Here is a 22589-nt window from a genome sequence, read left to right as displayed (position 1 = left end):
CCCAGGCCAGCAGCAAGCAAGCATCACTACTGGTGGGTTGCTGGCTCAGTAGGATAGGAATGGTGGAGGGAGGAGGACCCTGGGGAGTGTCTGTGGGGGCTACTCAGTCACACCCATAGCACCCCCTGCCTGGGTTGGTTGTCTCACTCAATCTGATGGTAGGGCTGGGTTTTTTTTTTAATCTAATGCATAAAAAGTTAGTTCTCATCAATGTGTTGTAGGGGTAGAATAAGAACCTCCTCCCCTGCAGTGAAAATAGCAAAAGACGCAATGGAGAAATGGATCCCTTTCTCTTATTCCTTTTAAATAAGAGAAAGATAGCATCTCTTGTTCCAAGCTGGGCCAGGTTATTGTGTTCACCACTCAGGTGTGCTTTCTTTTAATAATAGAAATATTATTTCTACAATCTCCTACAGGGGAGATTTACTATAGGTTTTGTATTAAATATCAGATGGTGTGACATCTGTTTATGTATTTAAAGGTGTAAGCAGATGTTTTCTGCATTACATCTGCCAGAAATTGCATCAGAATGAATGGATGTACTTACAAGCAGGGTTTAATTAAAATCAGAAAAGTATGACATTAATCCAATAATTACAACTTTCATCTAAAAATCACCTGATAATCTAATTTTGCAATTTTTCATGCAATATAACTCATCAACTGTGTTGGGGCTGTTGGAATCCTTTAGATTTTTCAGTTATATAATTATGTTACCGTTATTTAATATTAATTACAGGTTGCTAAGTACAAAATGTACATTGTTCCAATCTGTCCTGGTTCCTTTAATCCCCTCACCTGGCTGCTACTTATTCCTTCACACCTTGCTAAGCTTCACTGGACTTAAAGTAGCTCAGTCTAAAGATGATGCTTTCTCATTTTTCTGTCTTGGTTTCCTTAACTGACAACTCTAATAAGTATTCTTCAAGTCATCAATATAATCTGATCTTCATAGAATCAAGGGAAGCATGGCTTTAACAAAGTGCCTGGTTGTAGCCCTTATGCACCCAAGAATTCCATGTTGGCCAGTGAACAAGCTGGTGGAGGATGGATGGAACTCATGAGAGCCCTTCTCTGTCAGTCCACTTTGTTTCTGTTCTAGCCATGAGAGAAGGAAAACCCTTTCCTATGCAAATTCATCTGGGAATGCACAGTGCCAACCTGTTAGCAGACTGATGGCTTTTGTGGGTTTATTTACAAGGCTGAATTAACAACCATGCAACAACCATGCAGAGACATAACAAAGGAAGATCTGCCATTGAAACCAGGAACTGTTTGGTTGAGCTTCTTGCATTGCAGGGGATTGTACTAGATGACCCTTCCAGCTCTACAATTCTATGATTATATATTATCTTCTTCTTCCTGCTGAATGTTCTGGCTGCTGCTCTCACTGTCTCCTCCTTCTCCCTGTTGATAGATGCTGTCTATGACTTCCTGCCTGACACAAGAGGAGGTTGCATTGCTTCCATCTCTGGTACCCCACTGTGTGGGGTGTTTCCTTTCCCTGCTCAGTCACCTGCCAGCTCACTACCACCGCCACCTCTTCCTGAAAAAGAAAGTGCTTGCAGCTGGATGTCTGTGATGGAAGCAAACAGTATAATGCTCCCACCTCAGTCAACTGGCTGTGGGCTGCTTCATTCCCCAACAGGTGGAGGAAGTAGTAGTTAAAGCATAAGCCAGCAAGGAGTAGCAGGATGACATTCTAGCATTTGCTTTGCTGGAATACTGTGGGCACACATACACAGAGAGCTCAAAATGCATCCACAGTGCTTTGTGTTTCTTTTTATATTTTGCCCTTAACATGCTTGTTACAGAAGTGATAGAGAACAGTTCATTTCATATTTATAAAATGATTTAAATGGATATGAATAAGTAGCTCAGTCCTTTGCAGGAGCGAATAAAACCAGAATGCCTCATCTTTTTTATCAGGACTGAGTCTTGTAAATTAATTTCTAGATATCACAATAACAGGCTATTTAGAAATAGAGAAGCTACATTTTCAGAAGCCATGTGTTTAGCTGATGATGCTATCTGAGTGCTAGATGGCTTTTTGACTGCTATCTAGTCAAGTGAATCCAACTTTGCCTTGAGCATTTGCCCTTTGTGGCTTTTTTTTTTTATAAAAAACCTGTATCTGTATTCCTCCTCTGTATTCCTAACCATATTCTCACACACATTTTATTCAGAAGCAAATTCACCATGCTAACCTGTTTCTCAGATACTCAGAATAATATATGGACAAACTCAGTGCTTTTTGTCTGGTGGTATGCACTGATATGCAGTACCAGCATCTCCACCCCCCTCAGAGCCTTGCACCTTTCCCCCAAAGCCCGGGAAGCTTCTGTCTGACAATGTTCTGGCAGGGTCTGAGAGCCCTACCACCTCCTTCCTAAAGCTTGCCCAGTTTTGGGAAGGAGTGAGCAAAATCGAAAGCAACATGATGACCAGAAACAATTACAGTATAGAAAACTTTATGGAATAATGCAAAACATCAAAACTATCAAACTGAAATCTCTGAAAGTCCTTGAATAAGTCACGGCGCCAGACTTTACCCGGCGGAGACTTTTGATAGTTTTGATGTTTTGCATTATTCCATAAAGTTTTCTATACTGTAATTGTTTCTAGCCATCATGTTGCTTTTGATTTTGCTGAGTCGTATTTTGCAACACGGGTTTGTTTTGTTTATTTACTCAGTTTTGGGAAGAAGGCAGGAGGGCTGCAGGATCCTGTCAGACACCTCACATCTTCTCAAAGCCTGGGAAGCTTCTGCCAGGCTTAGGAAGGGAGGTGCAATGCTCTAGCAGGGTCCGAGAGCCCTCCCTTGCAGGCTGTATACTGGCACCTTTTTTTTCCTAGAAAAAAAGCACTGGACAATCTACATCTTTCATTGAATAGCTCAAGCTTCAGGATTGTAGTCAGAGAGATTGCAAGGGAGGGCTCGGACCCTGCCAGAGCAATGTTTTGTTATCAGCAATAAAACGATCACGATAGATTTGAGGCTTGAGTTTTTTATTTGATTAAGAAAAAAGCACTGTTCTTCTGAAGCCATAATTTGTATGTGTCATTGCATCAGCCACCTGTCACACACCACCAAATGCAGAATTGGATCAAAAAAAGTTAGAACTGATTATCTTTTTACATTCCTACACTGTGCATGTTTGCTTCGAAGTAAGGCCTACTATACTCATTGGGACTTACTCCCAAGTAAATGTGATTACAACTGCAGCCTTAGTCTCCCTGATTTCAACTTTTAAAGTTTTAGATAACATATGTATGTTTTGTTTTAGAAGGCGTGCCTTTTAAGCACTTTAGAAATTCTGATAATTTCATGCATTTGTGTGAAATTGTTACCATACATTCATCATTATATAAGCTACAAATATGTGTGAAGGTTCTGAGTAAAACAGAGATTACAATCAAGCCTAAATCACCCAGACATGCAAAGTAAATTAATCTTATCTGCTCTTTTCCTTTCTAGAGCTGGGATAAACTGTCCCGTCATTGTTACAGGTATTTGCCAACTTGATCGTTCACCAGCTGCTACTGTACATGGATGATACAAGCTTTTTATCTGCATGTTTATATAATGGAGAGTAACTTGTTTAAGTATAGTTATTACACGGTTTGCAGAGAATATCAAACAGATATATACATGTATATACAGCACAGTAAGGAACTAAATGGCTTTTGGAGTTTCAGTCTCAGAAAGGAGTTTGTAATTGGCTTCCCACTGTTACTTTTTGTGCAGTGGTTTTACCTAATGCCTGTTAGCGTGGTCACCTAGAACTTCGCAAGGCAGTGCAGTCCATTAAGAGGAAGGTTACCTAAATCCATTGTGAAATGATTTCTTCCTCCTTCCCACCCTGCCCTCATACTGCATCCCATAATTCTGGATTTGAACTAAATTGCCAGAGCAGAAGACTCATATATAGATCACCTGGAGGTACCTGCTCCCATAAGCCCTATTCAGGTTAAAGAGGGCTTAAACTAGGGAGGGGTCACATATACAACCCACCTCCAATATATACTGGTACATCCATTTCAGACCCACCATTTAGCACAATGGTTTGAAGGAGGATTTTAAGTGCATTTGGGTGAATGTGCTTACAAACTTCCCTGCGATCAGGACCCTTGATAATGCAGAGCTCCTAATCAAGAGAAAAATTGTAAGCACGCTCACGCGTAACATTCCCCCTGCAGACTTCCATGCCGAACATGGGAAGTTGTGAAGTGGAACAGGTGCATATGGGGACATTGGGAGAGCGTCATGAGCCAAACACCTAGATAGTGCTGTAGCTGCCTTAGGACATAGTGAACATACTTTCAAGTACATAAGTACTGTCATTCAAGGTTAGATGTTAAGTAATATAACATACAAAAGAATGTTGGTGAGTAAAATGGGAAAGTCTGTAATTTGAAAGTTTTATAATGGATTGCATAAAGTACTTGTAGACTTAATGAGATTCAACCCTCTTTGGCTGCAGGAAGATCTTATTTCATATAGCTATACAAAAATGTACACACTGGCTATTTAGTACACATATTTTGCACAAGATTGATTACTTCTATTAAAATCACAATGTAAAAAATAGCAGCAATAGTAGAATAATAATATAATAATTTATTATTTGTACCCTGCCCATCTGGCTGGGTTTCCCCAGCCACTCTGGGCGGCTTCCAACAAAGATGAAAAATACATTGAAATGTCAAACGTTAAGAACTTCCCTGAACACAATATATCAACTACACATTAAAGGTATGCCAGTGACATCAGCGAACTTGTCAAACGTTCCTGTGGTTATCCCTTTCAAAATAGAAAAACCACCCATCAGGTCCAAATTAGATGTTACATAGAAATTCCATGATTGGAACTCTGCATGCCTTTTCTTTCTTAAGAAATGAAAGTTCCAGTTTGCTTTGAGATCAGTCCTTGCGGGGAAGTCTAACCCTTTGCCCCTTTTGTCATCCAAATCACCCTCCCCCCAGAAGCTGCTATTAGTCATAGGGGGGAAAGACACACACAAATTGTGTCTGTAAAGGGCAAACTTGACACATTTTTTGGTTATGTAAATAGCAGCCACAGGCAAGCTTGAGCAGTCTTGGGGCCATAGAGCAGTGGTTCCCAACAGGTGGTCCGCGGACCCCCAGGGGTCTGCAAGCTATGCCAGAGGGGTCCGCAAGATGCTATTAGAATAAAAAATATATTAAATATATTTCGTATGATAACAGATTTTTTGTTTTGGCCGCTTCCTGCATGAGCAGAGTCTAGCGCAAAACTAGAATTAGATAGAGGCAGTAGTTCTGCTGTCTGCCGTTAGGTGGCGCTTTACAAACACTACTGTTTTGCAAAGAGGCAGCGTGCGCATTCTACTAACACTCACCTCCCCAAGATGCTTTGCGTGCGTCGGCTTCATTTGTGCGCTACTGCGCAGGTACCCTGTCTTCTCCATTCCCCTCCCTTTTTATAACATATAAAAAGACTCTTAATTTGGCTCTCACTTTTTAATTTTAGGATTAGGAATTAATGGGGGTCCTTGTCACAATAGCGGCTCAATGAGGGGTCCTCGAGAAAATTTTGTTGGGAACCCCTGCCATAGAGAGTCCACAGTCCTGATAAAAATTACCTCTCTGAAGCTGCTATTTGTAGTTCAAGGGATGCTCCCACTGGTGCAAGTGGAAGCTTCTGGATACAAGTTCTGCTTGTTAAGTGACAGATTAATTTTAGGTGGCACACTAGGCATAAAGTCAATAGAAGCTTTATTGTGAGGGGAGGCTATGCTTTCCTCATAGGTGGTCAGAAGCTCTTATTCTTTCAGTTCCAGGATGGCTAAATTTGGTATTAACTGTTTCCCCTCAAAGACCATACCATGTTTTAAAGGATATTCAAAGTGATATGAATTGAAAATTCACTTATTTTGCTGTTGTTTTAGGTTTAGATTCTGAAGTGGCTGGATTTCTGGAAACACTGGACAGAAATGTAGGTCTGTTAGTGTCCCCCCTCCCCCCCAAATTGTAACTATATAATCTCTGTTTTTCAATTAATTTATGCCTCATGGAATCCCCCCTCCCGGTGAAAACCTACGAATATGTTTTCTCCAGATATTTTAAATAATTAAATAAATAAATACATAAATAACTGTAACTTAACAAAGATGTCATTTCAAACATTTAGTCTAAGCTTGAGCTTGCTGTTTTTATGCAAATCAACCAGCATGCCCATAGGAGGTGTACAGTTCAGAAGTTATTGTGATACATTCTTTCACGATCTTGCATGGTGTAATAATTTATAACAGGTCAGACTTGCCAACATAGTATGCTGAGTATTGAAAATGCACTTTTGTAATTTTCCTGCAGTAGCTCCATTGGTCCTATTATGAGCATTGAACTAGATGTGATATCCATGAATGAAATTAACACACACAATTTTTCTTATGTAACTAGCAGCCTTGGAACCTTGGGGAAGGGAAGTTTAATTTTTCCTTCTCCCTGCCATGGTCCCGACCAAAATAGCTTCTTTGAAGCTGCATTTGCATTTCAAGAGTAACTGTTTTTGTTGGGACCATGGAAGAGAGAGATTTTGTAAAAAAAATTGTGTGCTTCTGACACCCCATCATTTACTCATACACAGAAGACACCAACCAGTGCATGGCAATAGCCAAATAACTTTGTGATTTCACTCTATCCAGGACACACACAAAAGATAACAGGGTAGCCACAAAGGCAACATGCCACCCTCCCAAGTGAAGACCTCCATAGCATAGTGAACAGGAAGGGGGCATCCCTAGTAACCATGTACTCCAAGTTTCTCCACAGAAAGGGTTTTGATTCCCTTGACATCCATGTCATTTTGATCATTCCCTGTCATCCTAGCCAACCACAGTTCTCATGTCTACTTATTTGATTTCCTGTGTCTGCTGGCATTATCCCACCAGATTTCACTTCATTCAGCCTCCTCTCTGCTGCTTGACTTGTCATAATATCAGCAGCACACTGGAGAAAGCAAGATTATTGGAGCCGGCCATATTGCCTGTGCTGATGCTCTAGTAGTAGATCTCCAATTGTACTAAAGAAAACATTTTTTCTTCAGCTTTTTTACACTGGGTTATATATGTTTCCAGGACCAGGCTTGAAATTTATTATTTGGTATTGTGTTATGGTACTTTATGCTGTGGAGCACTTTGATATTTTTTGTAATTGGGCATATAGAAATACTTCCATCAATCAATTTATTTTTTTGCATTTATACTTTCCCATTAACTCACTCCTCTGGAGAGTTTTCAACATTATGAAAAATAGAAAATACAAGACAGAGAAAATTAAAATAAAACCAATTTTTAAGCAATACAAATCAACTCACAAAGCCATCTAAAGACCAGAGAAAATACATAGCTTCAGCAGTACAACTGCATCAGATGCCTTCACATCATTAGAAAAAATATAACAATGAATGAAGGAATGATACTGAGAAAATACACATTTAAATGTAAAAGACTGATAACGATAAAGGTTGGCTGTAAGCTCCCTGGAAGCAGATTGAGGGATCATAAGAAAGTTTTTAGCTCAGTGTAGCAGGGTAAACCCTTTTTCTTTAAGTATCTTAAAACTTTTATGTAAATATGCAGTATAGAAAATTGTGCACTTTTGTGTCAGATTAAAAGAAATATAATAGAACTGGGGAAGGTACGAAAACAGCTCTTTAAAAAAGTTATGAAGAGGAAGCAGCATTTCCTTTGAAGAAAGCTTTGCAAATGTGTGCTTTTGAGTGTTAAATTAGAATTTGTTTTTATCATTAGCTTCCAGATACTTTAAATGTTGAAGTGTCTCCAGAAATAAGCCTTCTTTCTGGTATGGATGCAATAGAGGATTCAATTCCACAAGATACAGAAATGTCAGAGGTTTTTCAAATTGTCAGTAATGAAGATATGACAGAAAACCATCCATTTCTTGAAACAGTGCAATCAAGTATAAGTGTAGATGAAACAATGGCTGTTGAATTTGAAGATTTGATGGAACCACTTGATGATTCTGAGACCCTCAAAATGCTTGACATATTGGAAAATCAGGATGGTGCTATTTCTGTGGCTATGTCTGTAAATAAGGAGAGCAATGCCCTGCCTGTAGAGGTTCTCACAGCACTGAACTTGTCAGAATCTGCAGCAGCATCTGTCTGTCAACCAGAAGGCAAGGGAAGTTGGTTCATCATCGCAGACAAACAAACAACACCAGACCAAACAGATGGTGATTGCACACAAATAACAGATATAAATGTAAAATCTCAGCTTCATATAAAACACCTTGAAGAAACAGAAGCTTTAATGATGACCACATTGCCATATCCTTCAGAGGAACAAGTATGTATACTTTAAAGTCGAAGTGTTTACAGTTTATATTCACATTAATGTTTATTGAAATGTTAACTTGCTGTTTATATTCACAAAACCATCTTATACCCCAAATAAGCCTGTTGTTTGTGTATAATACTTTGATTCCTCCTTCTGCAATTCACCGTACCCCTGACAACCCTCTCCATGGGTGTGTGTGTGTGTGTGTGTGTGTGTGTGCTCCTGAGCAGCAGTGGGGTATGGTGCTGCAGTGGGAAGGAAGAATAATCCCAAACCAGATGGAGGGATGTTACTTAACATCCACTATTATTTTTAATTATTATTTATTAAATTTATATATTGCCATTCATCTGAAGATCTTTTCTTAGCATCCGTCTCTCTAATGAGAGACAACAGAGTGCACCTCTGGGGGTGAGGTCAAACTGCTGGAGAAGCATTGGCTGCTGGAGTTGCTGGAAGGAGGCATACAAGACACCGTTCAACCATTTTACTTTCCTCCATATTTGTGTAGGGTTTACTCCTTAGCCTTTTCTTTCCCTAAGATGCCCCACAAGGCAGCGGGTATCTGAGGATCACAGGGCAGTTTATAGTATATAAATACAGAATGAAAGCACAAAATATATAACATAACAAAAAGAACCAAGTAAAATACATAGCATAACAAAAACAAACAGAAAAACCAATACCCCCTCTCTCACAAACACATTTAAAAGGCCATATATTGTTTAATCAGCCAAAGCACAATAATTTGAAACAACCATATATAATAATCTCTTGTCTCCATTAATTATTTTAGAATAATTTTGGAAGCTGGCTTATACAATTGGTCCATATAGCTCAGTGTTGTCTACACTGATCGGCAGCAGCAGCATTGCCCCAGTGTTTCAGACTGAGCGTCTTCCAGCTCTACTTGGAAATGCTAGAAATTGAACCTGGGACTTTTTGCATGTAAAACAAAGACATTGTAGTCCCTCTTACCAAATGAAGCACCTTTCAGACCTATTTCCTCCCCAGAAGCTCCTACAAGGAAGTCCCCACCCAACTCAAGTGCTACTGAAGGTTCTTTGGTGACCTGTACATTTAGTCTGTCTTGATAATTTGCATGTTTGTTTCTGGTATTTATGTGTGTATGAAGAAATGCAGGTTGTGCATCGTCACTAAACAAATCCATAGATTGATTATCCTCTGTGTATCAGTACTGGCAACTCCCCATTTACATGCATTCAAGGCATGTGTGACCATTCCTCTTGCACAAACAGCCATAAAAACAGTGTCTAACAATCTCATGAGCCTTTGCAAATGCAACCCCATAAGCCCTTGTGCAAACTGTGGCGAGTTGGAGTTTGAGCAAGGAGGTTTGGAGGGTGTTTGCTGGCTTTTTCAACGGTGTTCACGCAATTTCACTTAAACGTGCGGTGCCTCGGGACACCCTCCCCCCCGTGTAAATGGGGAGCTGTCTTTATATTAAAAGCACCAGTTTCCAACCCTTCTGTTCTGAAAGAGTGTAAAAATATTTTAAGGGTCTTCTGAAACAGTAATTGAGGGAATAGGAATAGAGAACACCATTGCTCATTGGTTTGAAAACATGCCCCCTTGTGTATATAGTCAGCATGGGTAGTGGCTGCTGTGTTAAATGATGTTATTGTGTGAAGGTTTGTACAATTGCAAACTGCTGAAAAAAATAACCCTTGTATGTTTCATAGGGTCTGTGTATACACAGCCCCAGAACAGACAGATGAAACTACTTTTTCACACCGCATATAGCTGAACTATGAAATTTGCTCCCACAAGAGGCAGTGATGGCCACCCACTTGTGTGGATTAGACATTTTTTATGGAGGGTAAGCCTATCAGCCTATCAGTGACTACCACACATAGTGGCTGTGTTTTGCCTCCACTGTCATAGACAGTATCCCCCTGAAGGGCTGTTGCTGGGAATCACAAGTGGAGAGAGTGCTGTTGCATCCAGGTCCTGGTTGTGGGATTTCCATAGGCGTCTGGTTGGCCACTCTGAGAGCAGGATGCTGGGCTAGATGGGCCTTTGTTCAGATTCAGCAGAGCTCTTCTTACATGGTTGCACTCAATGGAACAGCAATTATGCAGACTATAGGCATCAACAAGGAAAGAAGCATCAGATATTTTCTCCCCTTGGTTGCTCCAGGGAATGAGGAAGATAAGTAGCAGCAGAGCACTCAGATTTCCGGAACTTGCATAATTTACAAATGCAAAGACTGATAACTGGTTTGTGATAATTTTCATTGCATAGTTCTGTGAAAGGGTTATAAAACAGGCTTAGCTTGTTGATTTATGTTGCTTGAATTGGACAAAATTGGTGTCATGACATTCAGTGGGATATGCTATCAGCAATCACTGGTTAGGAGGAGGATGCAACGTTGCACAACATTTCCAGTTAGTAATATTGATAATGATTTTTAACATTCAGAACTGCTAGGCTTATGTCATAGGAGGATAGCTTGGTAACCAAAAGCCTGAAGGAGCAAGCCAAGAGTTAAGATCCTTAGTGTCCTGCCAGTAGGCTTTATACATTCGCTGGTGATGCATGTGTAGGAGTTCTATGTGCTGCTATCCTGGCTTTGGAACCTCCTGCCACTTGAAATTTTGGAAGTTAACACTGATGTTCAGCTTACAGTTTTGTGATGCATAGTTTTTTTTAAATAGAGTTTTTTGTGTGTGATTTTATGGTTACTGTTATTTTAATAAAATGATGACCTCTTCTGAGGAGAGGCAGTGGTGTGGCCACTCCTAAAGAAATCAGCTCTGGGTCCTTTGGATTGAATCTGCTATTGGCCAGTTGTCAATACTCCCTTTTGGGGGAAGTTGGTGGAGGGGGCCATGGTGGAGCAACCGCAAGCATTCTTGGAGGACACAGATTATTAAGATCCATTCCAATCTGGGTTCAGGCCTGGCAACAGAACTGAGTCACCCTTAGTCACCTTCGCAGAGAGCGGGACAAGGGGAGTATGACACTGCTCCTGCTTCTTCATCTCTCTTTGACATTTGATACCATCAACCATGAAATCGTCCTGGACCAGCTCCAGGAAATGGGAATTGGGGGCACTGTATTACAGTCATTCCGATCTTACCTTCAGGAATGAATTCTGAGTGTACCATTGAGAGTGTGTCTTTCGACCCCCTGGCAGCTACATTATGGGGTAACCATATTAACTGCAATCAACATTAATGTCTAAGAGATTCTACCTTCAGAAGATTCAACAGGAAAGCTGTTGTCAAATCTTGAGTCACAATGCTGGAAACACCTTATAGATAATAGTATCATTCTTATGGACCTTAAATAGTTATGTGAATAAAATATACAGTAACTGAAAATCGCTACACCTTCACAAAAGTTATTGTTCATAACATCTATTTTTTTGCATCAAATAATCATCTGCAATGGGTCTTCCATCAAATAATCATCTTAATTTTGCAATGACAAACCTAGACAGCATCTTAAAAAGCAGAGACATCACCTTGCCGACAAAGGTCCGTATAGTTAAAGCTATGGTTTTCCCAGTAGTGATGTATGGAAGTGAGAGCTGGACCATAAAGAAGGCTGATCGCCGAAGAATTGAGGCTTTTGAATTATGGTGCTGGAGGAGACTCTTGAGAGTCCCATGGACTGCTAGAAGATCAAACCTATCCATTCTTAAGGAAATCAGCCCTGAGTGCTCCCTGGAAGGACAGATCGTGAAGCTGAGGCTCCAATACTTTGGCCACCTCATGAGAAGAGAAGAATCCTTGGAAAAGACCTTGATGCTGGGAAAGATGGAGGGCACTAGGAGAAGGGGACGACAGAGGACAAGATGGTTGGACAGTGTTCTCGAAGCTACGAACATGAGTTTGACCAAACTGCGGGAGGCAGTGCAAGACAGGAGTGCCTGGCGTGCTATGGTCCATGGGGTCACGAAGAGTCGGACACGACTAAACGACTAAACAACAACAACAACAATCATCTGCACTGAAGCTATATGCATACAAAGAAGTAGAAAATTCTATAAAATATTTTACATTCTAAAGTAATCGGCTATTGGAAGGAAATGCAACGTGATACTCTTCTCCCCCCCCCCAACCCCCTTCCAGCTCAAGGAAGAAACACAGGATTGTATTAACTAGAAAAAGCACCATTCTTCACATACACTGTACAGCTCAGTTAGTATCTCTTTTCTTATGAAGGAAAGGACATCTAACCTTTGTCGGAAAAAAGTAGGGCTTATGGTAAGAGGCTGTCTCATTATAATTTGACTAAAACTATGTTGCTTGTCCTGGAAGTTCTCTAAATTTGACAGTGATTTCATTGTTCATACTTTTAAAACAGAAGTTTAAATACAGTACTGTACATGTAACTGTACCTACAGTAGGGTTGCCATATTTCAGTGTAAAGCACCTGGGTTTTCCTGGACATTTTTCTGATTTACAAAAATTCCACCCAGACACTATTTCCGACGGACGAATCCCAGATATGTCTGGGAAATCCCGGATCCGTGGCAGCCCTAAGATGTACCAATATGTTTTACTGCTCTACTAATAATTTTGACCTCTTTTATAATTGTTATTTCACAGATTGGCTGTAGTCAGAATATGCACAAATTAGTCCATTCAGACCACCAGAATATTTCCTCTCGTGACAGACCAGCTGAAAAAGGAGAGTCTATTTTAAAGGAAAGCAGTTCTTGTGAACAAACTATCCAGGTTGCTCCACGTACATTAAAGAATTCAGCACAAAAAAGGAAGAAGCTTACTCTAAATGATACTGATCCTACTTGCAGTTGTCAGTTTCTAGAAGGGATGCATCAGAATATACACAGTTTTGAGGCTCAAACAAGAGAGTAAGCTAATGCTTTTGAATATGAGATAAAATTTTTACAGTAGTTAATGGGAAAGCCTATATTAAATATAACATTTTACCACTTTGAGATATTTTATATAATGTTTTATGGAAATGGAAATAATAAAATAAATACCGTAATTATTTCCATGTGAAGTTTGGGTGAGACTAAATATACAGTTTTCCTTATCCTTTTAAAGAAAAATGTTTTAAAATGTATATGGACATCATGCGGAGTATAGAGAAATGCATTTGGTAATTTAAAATGTTTTGTTTGTCAACAGATCTGACACTAAAGATAAGGACGATGACTGTTCACAGATGGGAACTGGATTATGCCACTTCTCGACTACAGATACAAATACTAAAGTTGAGCAAGTGAGGAAAAGTCAGAGGATTGCCGAGAAAAGAAGTAAGCAGAAGTTATCTTCTGTTTGTAGCCTGAAGGACATATGCTTTTCTTTCTTTCTTTCTAAATATGTCACTGTGGCAAAGTGTCCCAGTTCATGTTACCATTTCTGGGCATTAACAGAAGCTCTGCTATCAATTCTCTGTCTTGTACTGGGTTGGAAGAAACTATTGCAACCAAAAGTGGAATTTAATTAGAGCAAGGGATACCTTCATTTTCTAGGTCTAAGCAAGGAGACTTCACTGGCATTTCCGCTTACTCAAATCTAAAGTACATGTAGCTTTATGCTCTGCATCAAGCAAGTGTCTAGTTTGGCCCTTAGTGCTAAACTCATGATACTCAATATTACCTCAGGTTTGGGGTAGGGGATAAAATTTGATTCAGTTAAAGGTGAACCTACCTAATTTGCACTTTTTAAAACAATATGTGAACGAAAAAGCCTTCTTTTGAAATTCACATTTCTCTTAATTTTGCAATGTTCTCACCCCAAATTATGTGTACGATAACGCTCACGCTAGGGTAAAGTGTACATAAAAAGGCATATATTGGTGTCAGTAATGTACAAAAATGAATTGCAAAACTGTGTGTATTGGGCAAAATTGCACACAAACGTGCATGTTAAGAGAAATTCACACTTAAATGTGAATGAATTTCAATGACATTTTAAATTTTGTTTTGCAAACTGATGCAGAAATGTGGAGAAAAGAACTTAAGGCTACAAAAATTAGAAATGGAAAGAAACCAAAATAGATCGATTTGTCCATCCCTATGCCAGATTCAGTTTCACCACATCATCCTTATTGAGTAGAAAGCTTTTACGGCTTGGGCATGCAGTTTGCTTCTTGGCGATTAGAACCAGTTCCTATTACTTTTAGAAGACATTTTTTAATTGGAGGTGCATCAGCATTTGAAATCCATGATCACTGGGTTCGGCATGAAGTATTCATAATGAGGGGGAAAATATGTTTGCCTATATGAGTAGATGCTGTGGGGAAACTTAGTTGGTTGGGAATTCTCCACTGTATTCATTTATATCACACACACATTTTAAAATATTAAAAGTTGCATATTTATCATGTAGGATACACGTACATACTAAAACAGCATTATGAGTCTGTCTTGGTTTGTACAATAAATCTGCAAGTAGCAGGATGCAGTAATTAAAAGTTAAAAGCACATTCCATTGATACATGACTTCGTGTTAACCAGCAGAGGGCAATGGTTACAGTACTTAGTAACTCTGGATTGGCAGTTGGAAGTTTTGCTTTAATTACATGTATTTCTTTAGTACATGCATGTGCCATTTTGGAATTTTTTTTAATGTGTGGGGCAGCTTATAAATAAAATAAATGCATTTGCTAAAATAAATAAGCTAAATTTGTTGCCTGCTGTTCATGATACCCTTTCAAGTGTTTGAAAAATTGAGTTTAATATGCATATTGTGTTCCATATCCAACTCAGATATTTGATATTAAATACATGAATAACATTAGTTGATGAGTTAACTTTTGTACTTTGAATAAATTATTATATATTTATTAAATTTCTGTACTGCTCTTCATCTGAAGATCACAGGGCAGTTTACAATATAAAAACACAAAAATGCATACTGCAATAATAAACAAAAACAATAACCCCAATACTGTAGGTAAATGTCTTCCTTCCTTCAACTTTTATCCAAGAAAATAAATTTGGTTTGTTTACTGTTCCTTTCCATTCATAATGTTATTAACAATTCAGTTCTATGCATGTCTACTCAAAATTGAGCCCCAATGAGATGTAAGGTTTTGCATTGTAATTTTTTTAAATTGGAAATTGTATTCTTTATCATTTATGTGTAAGCCACCTTGAGTGAGTTTTACTCATAACCAGAAACACTTTAAGTAATATTTATAAGAAAAATACTCCTTGGGTAAGTGAGTATAAGATAATCATTTTTATTCCTTTATTTATTACTCTTACTATACCACAAAGGTCTCAAGGGAATTTACATTTATATAGATTGCAGCATGTCTCCATTGTCTTGTATAGGCTATTTTTGCAGCCATAACACTGTATGCAGTTTGTTCACATTCCCTCTTAAGATATTTTGCCTATGGCATTAGGGGCATGGGATTCAGCTCTGTTACAACTTCAGATATATTTCTGTAATTAATGATACATTAGACCAGAGCTTTCCAAACTTTTCATGTTGGTGACATGCTTTTTAGACATGCATCATTTTCTGACACAGTAATTCAGTTTTACTAGCAAACTAGAGGTTAAACGAACCCCTTTCCAGCCCTGGGAGGAGTGCAGTAAGCATTTGCATGGCACATCTACACCCTGCAGCCAGTACACTAACCTGTCACAACCTATAGTTTGGAAAGCTTTGCATTAAACCATGATTCACAGGAACAAACTAATATGATTAGATTAGACAACAATAAGCGACCTGCAATATTTTTTTGCTTATTGCATCCTTTTGTTTTGTGTATATTTCTCAGGGAGGCAAACCACTTGGAACAGTTCCTCTGACTCCTCGTATAACTACATTTCACTATCCAAAATCAATAGAAGAGACATATTTGGTCAGACATTATTGCACAGAGCTGCTGTGGAAGATGACCTAGATGGTTTACGTTCAATGATAAAAGCTGGTGGAAATGTAAATACTCTGGATTATGCAGGTGAGCATAGTCTCCAATGTTAATTTCATTCAATGATGAAATTATTGTTTACTTGTTTACATGTTTACATGTTTACTTACCATGTGTTGTGTGATATGCTAGTTTTATAAGTAACTGCTTAGGGCTGGGCCTGTGATTCGTGTTAACTACCATGTTGTGAAATGGTGGTTAACACAAATCATCTGCTTGATCCAGGACAAAAGGGGGGAACTCTGGGAAATTGAAGCCAAACATAACTGTGCATGAGTTCTAGTTAGTGCATGAAGGAGTTCAGACCAGAGAGCTGTGTTCCTAGCATAGCTGCCAAGTTCTCCCTTTTTTAAAGGGATTTTCCCTTATGCTGAATAGGCTTCCTCGCGAGAAAAGGGAAAACTTGGCAGCTATGGTTCCTAGACTCAATTAGGTTAGGCCCCCGCCTCCGATGAGGGAGGAAATGAAGCTTCTTCTCTTTCCTTTCCTCACCCTCTTTGTGCCATGTAACCAACCAGGAATGACATGTCTGAGCTTGCTCCAATCTCAGATCTCACACTAGTCTGTATTGTGTATCCAAGTAAATTCTACCTGTGTTCACCTAGCTGCTGCTTGAATCAGCACATGAATCATACCTTTGAATTTTGTAAGTAAAGCCTTTAAAAATTATTTAACAGTGTGTGGTCTGTTCATTTTCTCATTACTTTCCTGATGGACATGTGGGAATATGCCTCCAGCAGCTCCTGCTTATCCTTCAACCTCCGGAATTTGAAGGAGGGGGTGTCTGAATGCCAGGATGTTTACAAAGAACTGTTTGAAAGTCCCAATAATCAGGGCTTCAAAGGGAAGCATCAGCTGATATCGCTATGACATCAAGTCATTGAAGGGTGGGCAGCCCCAGCCACCTGTCAGCTTCAGTCTGTCAGCAGTTGGGGAGATAAAGATTTGGCCCTCTGTCCAGAAAACTTTCTTCACTTTATTTGCACAGACCTTTTGGTATGTGCTTGAATGTCTCTCACAGAATTAACAGTCTGTTGGCACCTTTAGCCACCGTAGCAGTAGGTTGCTAGTGTTCCATTCTTCCCCTTTCCACTACCTAAACCAGTCATAGTCTCCAGGAGGGGAATGTTTTCTGGCCAGAGGGAAATGTAAGTCATTAGAAAATAATCCTATAAAATATATGGCCTAAATCAGGCATCCCCAAACTGCGGCCCTCCAAATGTTTTGGCCTACAACTCCCATGATCCCTAGCTAACTGGACCAGTGGTCAGGGATGATGGGAATTGTAGTCCAAAACATTTGGAGGGCCGAAGTTTGGGGCATAGCTGCCAAGTTTTCCCTTTTCTCGCGAGGAAGCCTATTCAGCATAAGGGAAAATCCCTTAAAAAAAGGGATAACTTGGCAGCTATGGTTTGGGGATGCCTGGCCTAAATTCTAAGAAAGGAGCACATTGTCCCATTTGGAGAAATTAAGTATTTTTTTTTATACTACAGGTTGGACTCCACTCCATGACACCAGTCTGGCTGGGTTTTTGGGGACAACAAATGAGCTTTTAAAAGCAGGAGCTGAGGTCAACTGTAAAGGAAGTGAAAAAATAACACCATTACATGATGCAGTTACAGGTGGTCACTATAAGGTAATGCTTCTGTATTTGAAAATGCGTTGCAATTTATCTTCTACAAAAAGCCACAATGAAAGCCATTGTTTTTCCTTCTTAAGGTACAGATGCTATTGTTTTGGGGTGCTGCTGCAGTGGGAGCTGCCTACCATGAAAAACCATGTGACAAGGACCAGGAGGCAGAGATTAAAATAGGGAAAATAAAGTTTTAGAGGCCTGGTCCATTTGTTTTTATGTATTAGTTTGTCTGCAAAAAAATTAGAGGGTAGCCCATCCCCAGATAATTTCTGGATACGGAAATCACCCAACCTAGTTAGTTATAAAGAAACATTGTTATCTCCTGTTTTGAGCTCCTGTCTTGCACCATCTAGTGGAAGAAAGAAAAAATAACTGTTTCTCTTTATTTTTTCAATGATTGAGAACAGGCATCCCCAAACTTCGGCCCTCCAGATGTTTTGGACTACAATTCCCATCATCCCTGAGCACTGGTCCTGTTAGCTAAGGATCATGGGAGTTGTAGGCCAAAACATATGGAGGGCCGCAGTTTGGGGATACCTGATTGAGAAGGTCTAAGAGTTCTCGTGTGCAATAAAACTTCTGCAAGATTTGCCATCATTTCTGTGAAGATCTGTTTAGCTGTGGAGAGTCCTTACCTGTCTAAAGCTGTTGCCAAGTACTGGGAGTCTTTAGGTCACTTCCTTATATTTAAGAAATGCCCTTTCCTATCCTGTCACAATTGACATGCCTTCCTTCTTTGCATGTATTTTGCTAATTTTATCATAATTAGCTTTACCTTGAAGATCAGGGGGGTTATTTATTTTAGACATTCAATAATACATCTTTAGAATGTAAACATAGACTAAATTGATCCTGTTTGTCTCTTCTAAAAGAGCTTACATATTCCATTAGTCTTCTGGGGTGGTATTCAACTGAGTTTCACTCAGAGTAACCCCACTGAAATTACTTGACCTAACTTAGCCATATTCATTAATTTCAGTGGGTGTCCTCTGAGTAAAACTTGGAATATCACCTCTGATTCGTAGATTTCTTAAACAATCTACCATATTTTACATAAGTTTTGTGAGTTTATTTATGACAGTGTTGTAACCACTCATTTTTTTTGTTTTTGCTGACAGTGGCAACAATGTTTAAATTTGATTTGAGGACCTCACTGTTAGGATCTCTTACACATGAGTAGGATCCTGGCAGAGACACATGCCCGACTGGCATGTTCTCTCTCTCCTGGCCAACCGTTCGGAAGCTTCAAAAGCTTTATTCAGCCCGAACATCACAGCGACTGATGTCAACTGACACCAGCACACTCAGGGATCTGCAGAGTTTGCGCAATTGCGTAACAGAACTCAGATTTGGCTAAACACACTCGGAGCACTGCAACATGGCATGGCTCCCTCTCTCTCTAGCATCAGACAGCAAAGAGAAAGAACAAAGGACAATAGTCCCACTTCAGGAAACACAGTAACACTAACATCCTGTCTTCGTCACTTCCCACTGTGGAATGAAAACATATACCACCATGTGATAGGCAACAATCCCATGACAGCAGACATGGAGAATGAATCTCCAACACTAACAAGTCAGAATGCTGCACAAGCTTAGTAGTGTCCAGAGCCATGGGATGTTGAGAATGTCAGTCTTCAGGGACACCCCCGTCCCAAGTACATAGCAATAAAGTGCTCAGGCCCTAAAAACTGACTCCTTTCACATTATAAATGCAGTGCAGGAAGGTTTCATGAAGATGAAACAAAAGCCTGTCCGTTTTTTGCTGAAACTTCCTCCTCTCTTCATCAAGTTTAATAAGCACTCTTGTTCCAGGCTGTCTGATCCCCAAACAAAACCATTTCTGTTAGGGGCTGAGGATGAGCTGCAACATTTTGTTGCAGGGTCCTACTTGCTCATATTATGAGCAGTGGCGGCTTTGACTTTTAGTTGCTGTGGGGCAACACCTTTCATAGCTGCCAAGTTATCCTTTTTTAAAAGGGATTTTCCCTTATGCTGAATAGGCTTCCTCGCGAGAAAAGGGAAAACTTGGCAGCTATGACACCTTTGGCTATTCTGTATGATGAGTCAGATACGGAAAGTGTTAGCAACAAAATTTGAAGCATCTTTACCTCTAGGTGGCAGAGTTACTACTTCGGTATGGAGCTGATCCACTGTTCAAAAATGAGAGAGGGAAGAGTGCTTTAGAAGAAGCAACTGACATGCCTATGAGGAAACTACTTGCAAGTTTTATAGCTAAATCTAGAAGAAGGTCAGCATCAGGTAAGAAAGAGCTATCTTTACACTGACTCTCATTCACAAAGGAACTACAAGAAATATTTTTACTCCAAATTTGAGATTTGTTCTGTATGCAGATAGGACTTTGTCAACATAGCTTCACCAGAGCACTGGAATATAACAAAATGACATATGTATACAGTATTTGTGTTTTGGATTAATTAAGCAGGAATTGCTGTCAAGTGACACAGTCAATTTTACAATATATAGGGCATGCATTCTTACAAACTTCAATGGAAGCAAGATGTTTTTCTTAGCATTTTTAATGTTACAAATCTAGTAATGTTTTCTTTGAATTTTGTTCCTCTATGGCAAGCTGTATCACACAGCTCCTCCAGATACGGGTAGCACTTCCAATTTTTGGTAAATAAAAAAAATTTCATATCTCAAATTCATAGTTATGGAATAAAAAAAACTGATGTAAAATTGTTGAACAAATCTTGAACCACGATGAAGTTCTGAAATTGGTGTGTGTATTGAAGGTAGCTAGAATCATACATTGTAAGTGTGAAGCAGCTGTAACATTTTATTTTGATCTGTGCGATTTTGTAACATGTGCGAAGATCTGACACATTTGATTCATTTGCTCTTTGAAAGCTCAGCAATGATTGGCAGAATGATAACACTAGAGCAAAACATGGCACCCACATTCAACAAATAGCCCCCAAAACTCCCTCCTTCTGAGTCTTGAATGTCCACAAATAGGATGGCTACCAACAGGCTCTTTCCAAGCCTGAGAGTTGCAAAGGTCATATTGCATGGTGAGCGTCATTGTGCAACAGCAACGAAGTGGGGCAGCCAGCAATTTAACAAAGCCATGGGAATATTTAAGACTAAGGGCTTTAATTCAATAACATCCTGAGCTCCACCCTTTGTACAGCTGCTGGTCATCTGAGCTAACACAGTTCAGGTCTACTCATGAGGAGCAGCCTGCCTCTCAGATGGGTACTGTGCCATATAGTCTTTGCCCTGTCTTAGAACTTCATGAGGCAGCACTCTCTAGGATTTGGAGGTGGCTCATTCTTAATCTCCACTTCTGAGTTCTGGTCTTGCTGTGGCAAGGATCAGGGGCCCCCAGTGCCAAAGGGCCTGGGCTCAGCATCCAGTATACCTGAAGGAGCGTCTCCAACTCCATCACTCTGCCCGGACACTGAGGTCCAGTGCCGAGGGCCTTCTCGGTAGTGGCACCCGCCCTGTGGAACGTCCTCCCACCAGATGTCAAAAAGAAAAATAACTACCAAACTTTCAGAGGACATCTGCAGGCAGCCCTGTTTAGGGAAGCTTTTAATCTTTAAGAAATTAGTGTATTTTAATATTTCTGTTGGAAGCTGCCCAGAGTGGCGGGGGAAACCCAGCCAGATGGGCGGGGTATAAATAATAATAATAATAATAATAATAATAATAATAATTTTATATTATTATTATCATCATCATCATCATCATCATCACTGTCATCACATCCTGCCTATTTCTCTCTCATGTTCTTCAGAGAGGGCTCTGGGTCTTCTTTCACAGAACCCTCCTGCAGTGGGAGCATGACAAATGTCCATGTCAGAAGAGTTCAACTGGGGTAGGATAATTACAGTGGGACAGAGTTATATTTTTCAGACAGGCTAATTTGCTGGATCTCTTCCCATTCTGCTCTTTCTTGCTGTGTTGCCTCCTTTGATCAGAGGTTGTGTAAGAACCAACCCAGATTGTGCATCTGCTACTTAGTTCTTCCACAATGAAATTATTGTTGTTTAAGAAGAGGTTTGACAGAACCTTTGGGTCTTGGGTGGCAACTGAGGCAATATTTAAGAACAGAGCTCAGAGACCAGCTTACTTCCATTTTTGCAATGAAAATGACTGGTGTACAGCACATAGCAGTGACCTGCATTGTCATTCAGCTATCTGTTACTATCTGCATTGTTACTATCCCAACTTCAGACAGCCTATCTGCTGTTTCACATTTTGTTTAAAAAAATACCACACTCATTAATTCATAATTGTATAAATGTATTTTTAAGAGGAAAACTTGGAGAGGACTTTTTTCTAGTAGTTTTTGTCTGTCATTAAAAATCAGGCTTAAAAAGCAGATCCAAATATCTTCCTTTGAATGTATTTTTAGCTGAAAAAATTATAGAAGACCCAGTGAGTGACCAAAGTACAATTGAGAGCCAGCCTAAGGTAAAAGTTAATAATGAATTTTCAATACATGTGAGTAGTGAAATATAATAGTCAAGTAATAGCCAAGGTATTTTATTGCAGAGGATTTTTGAAGTGCTCTTCAAAGTCCTAGCCATAATAATTAGTTTCTAACTAGTAATATTGAATGCATTCAACCAGAGACACTGCCAAATTTGAGTGTATTGTCTGTCACTCCACTCCCCCCCCCCCCGGCCCGGCTGCGCTGCTCTCCTTCCTTTGGAAGGAGAAGGGGATGCCACTTACCTTAAATG

General features: G+C 39.6%; 1 protein-coding gene across 1 annotated transcript in view; it reads left to right on the top strand.

Annotated features, from left to right (window-relative positions):
• Positions 1-22589, top strand: part of ANKRD31 (ankyrin repeat domain 31) — a 48044-nt gene that overhangs the window by 4268 nt on the left and 21187 nt on the right. Inside the window, exons 2-10 of the mRNA XM_088653296.1 lie at positions 3479-3510; positions 5931-5977; positions 7794-8351; positions 12923-13188; positions 13472-13599; positions 16083-16265; positions 17729-17871; positions 19989-20133; positions 22259-22317. Of these exons, the coding sequence (XP_088509422.1) occupies positions 3479-3510; positions 5931-5977; positions 7794-8351; positions 12923-13188; positions 13472-13599; positions 16083-16265; positions 17729-17871; positions 19989-20133; positions 22259-22317 (1561 nt within the window). The remainder of the gene's footprint in view (positions 1-3478; positions 3511-5930; positions 5978-7793; positions 8352-12922; positions 13189-13471; positions 13600-16082; positions 16266-17728; positions 17872-19988; positions 20134-22258; positions 22318-22589) is intronic.

This window comes from Zootoca vivipara, chromosome 10 (assembly GCF_965207765.1).
Source record: "Zootoca vivipara chromosome 10, rZooViv2.hap1.1, whole genome shotgun sequence".
In the NCBI taxonomy this organism is placed as follows: domain Eukaryota; kingdom Metazoa; phylum Chordata; class Lepidosauria; order Squamata; family Lacertidae; genus Zootoca; species Zootoca vivipara.
The sequence above is the reverse complement of the archived record's forward strand: the minus strand, read 5'-3'. Positions and strand labels throughout refer to the sequence as shown.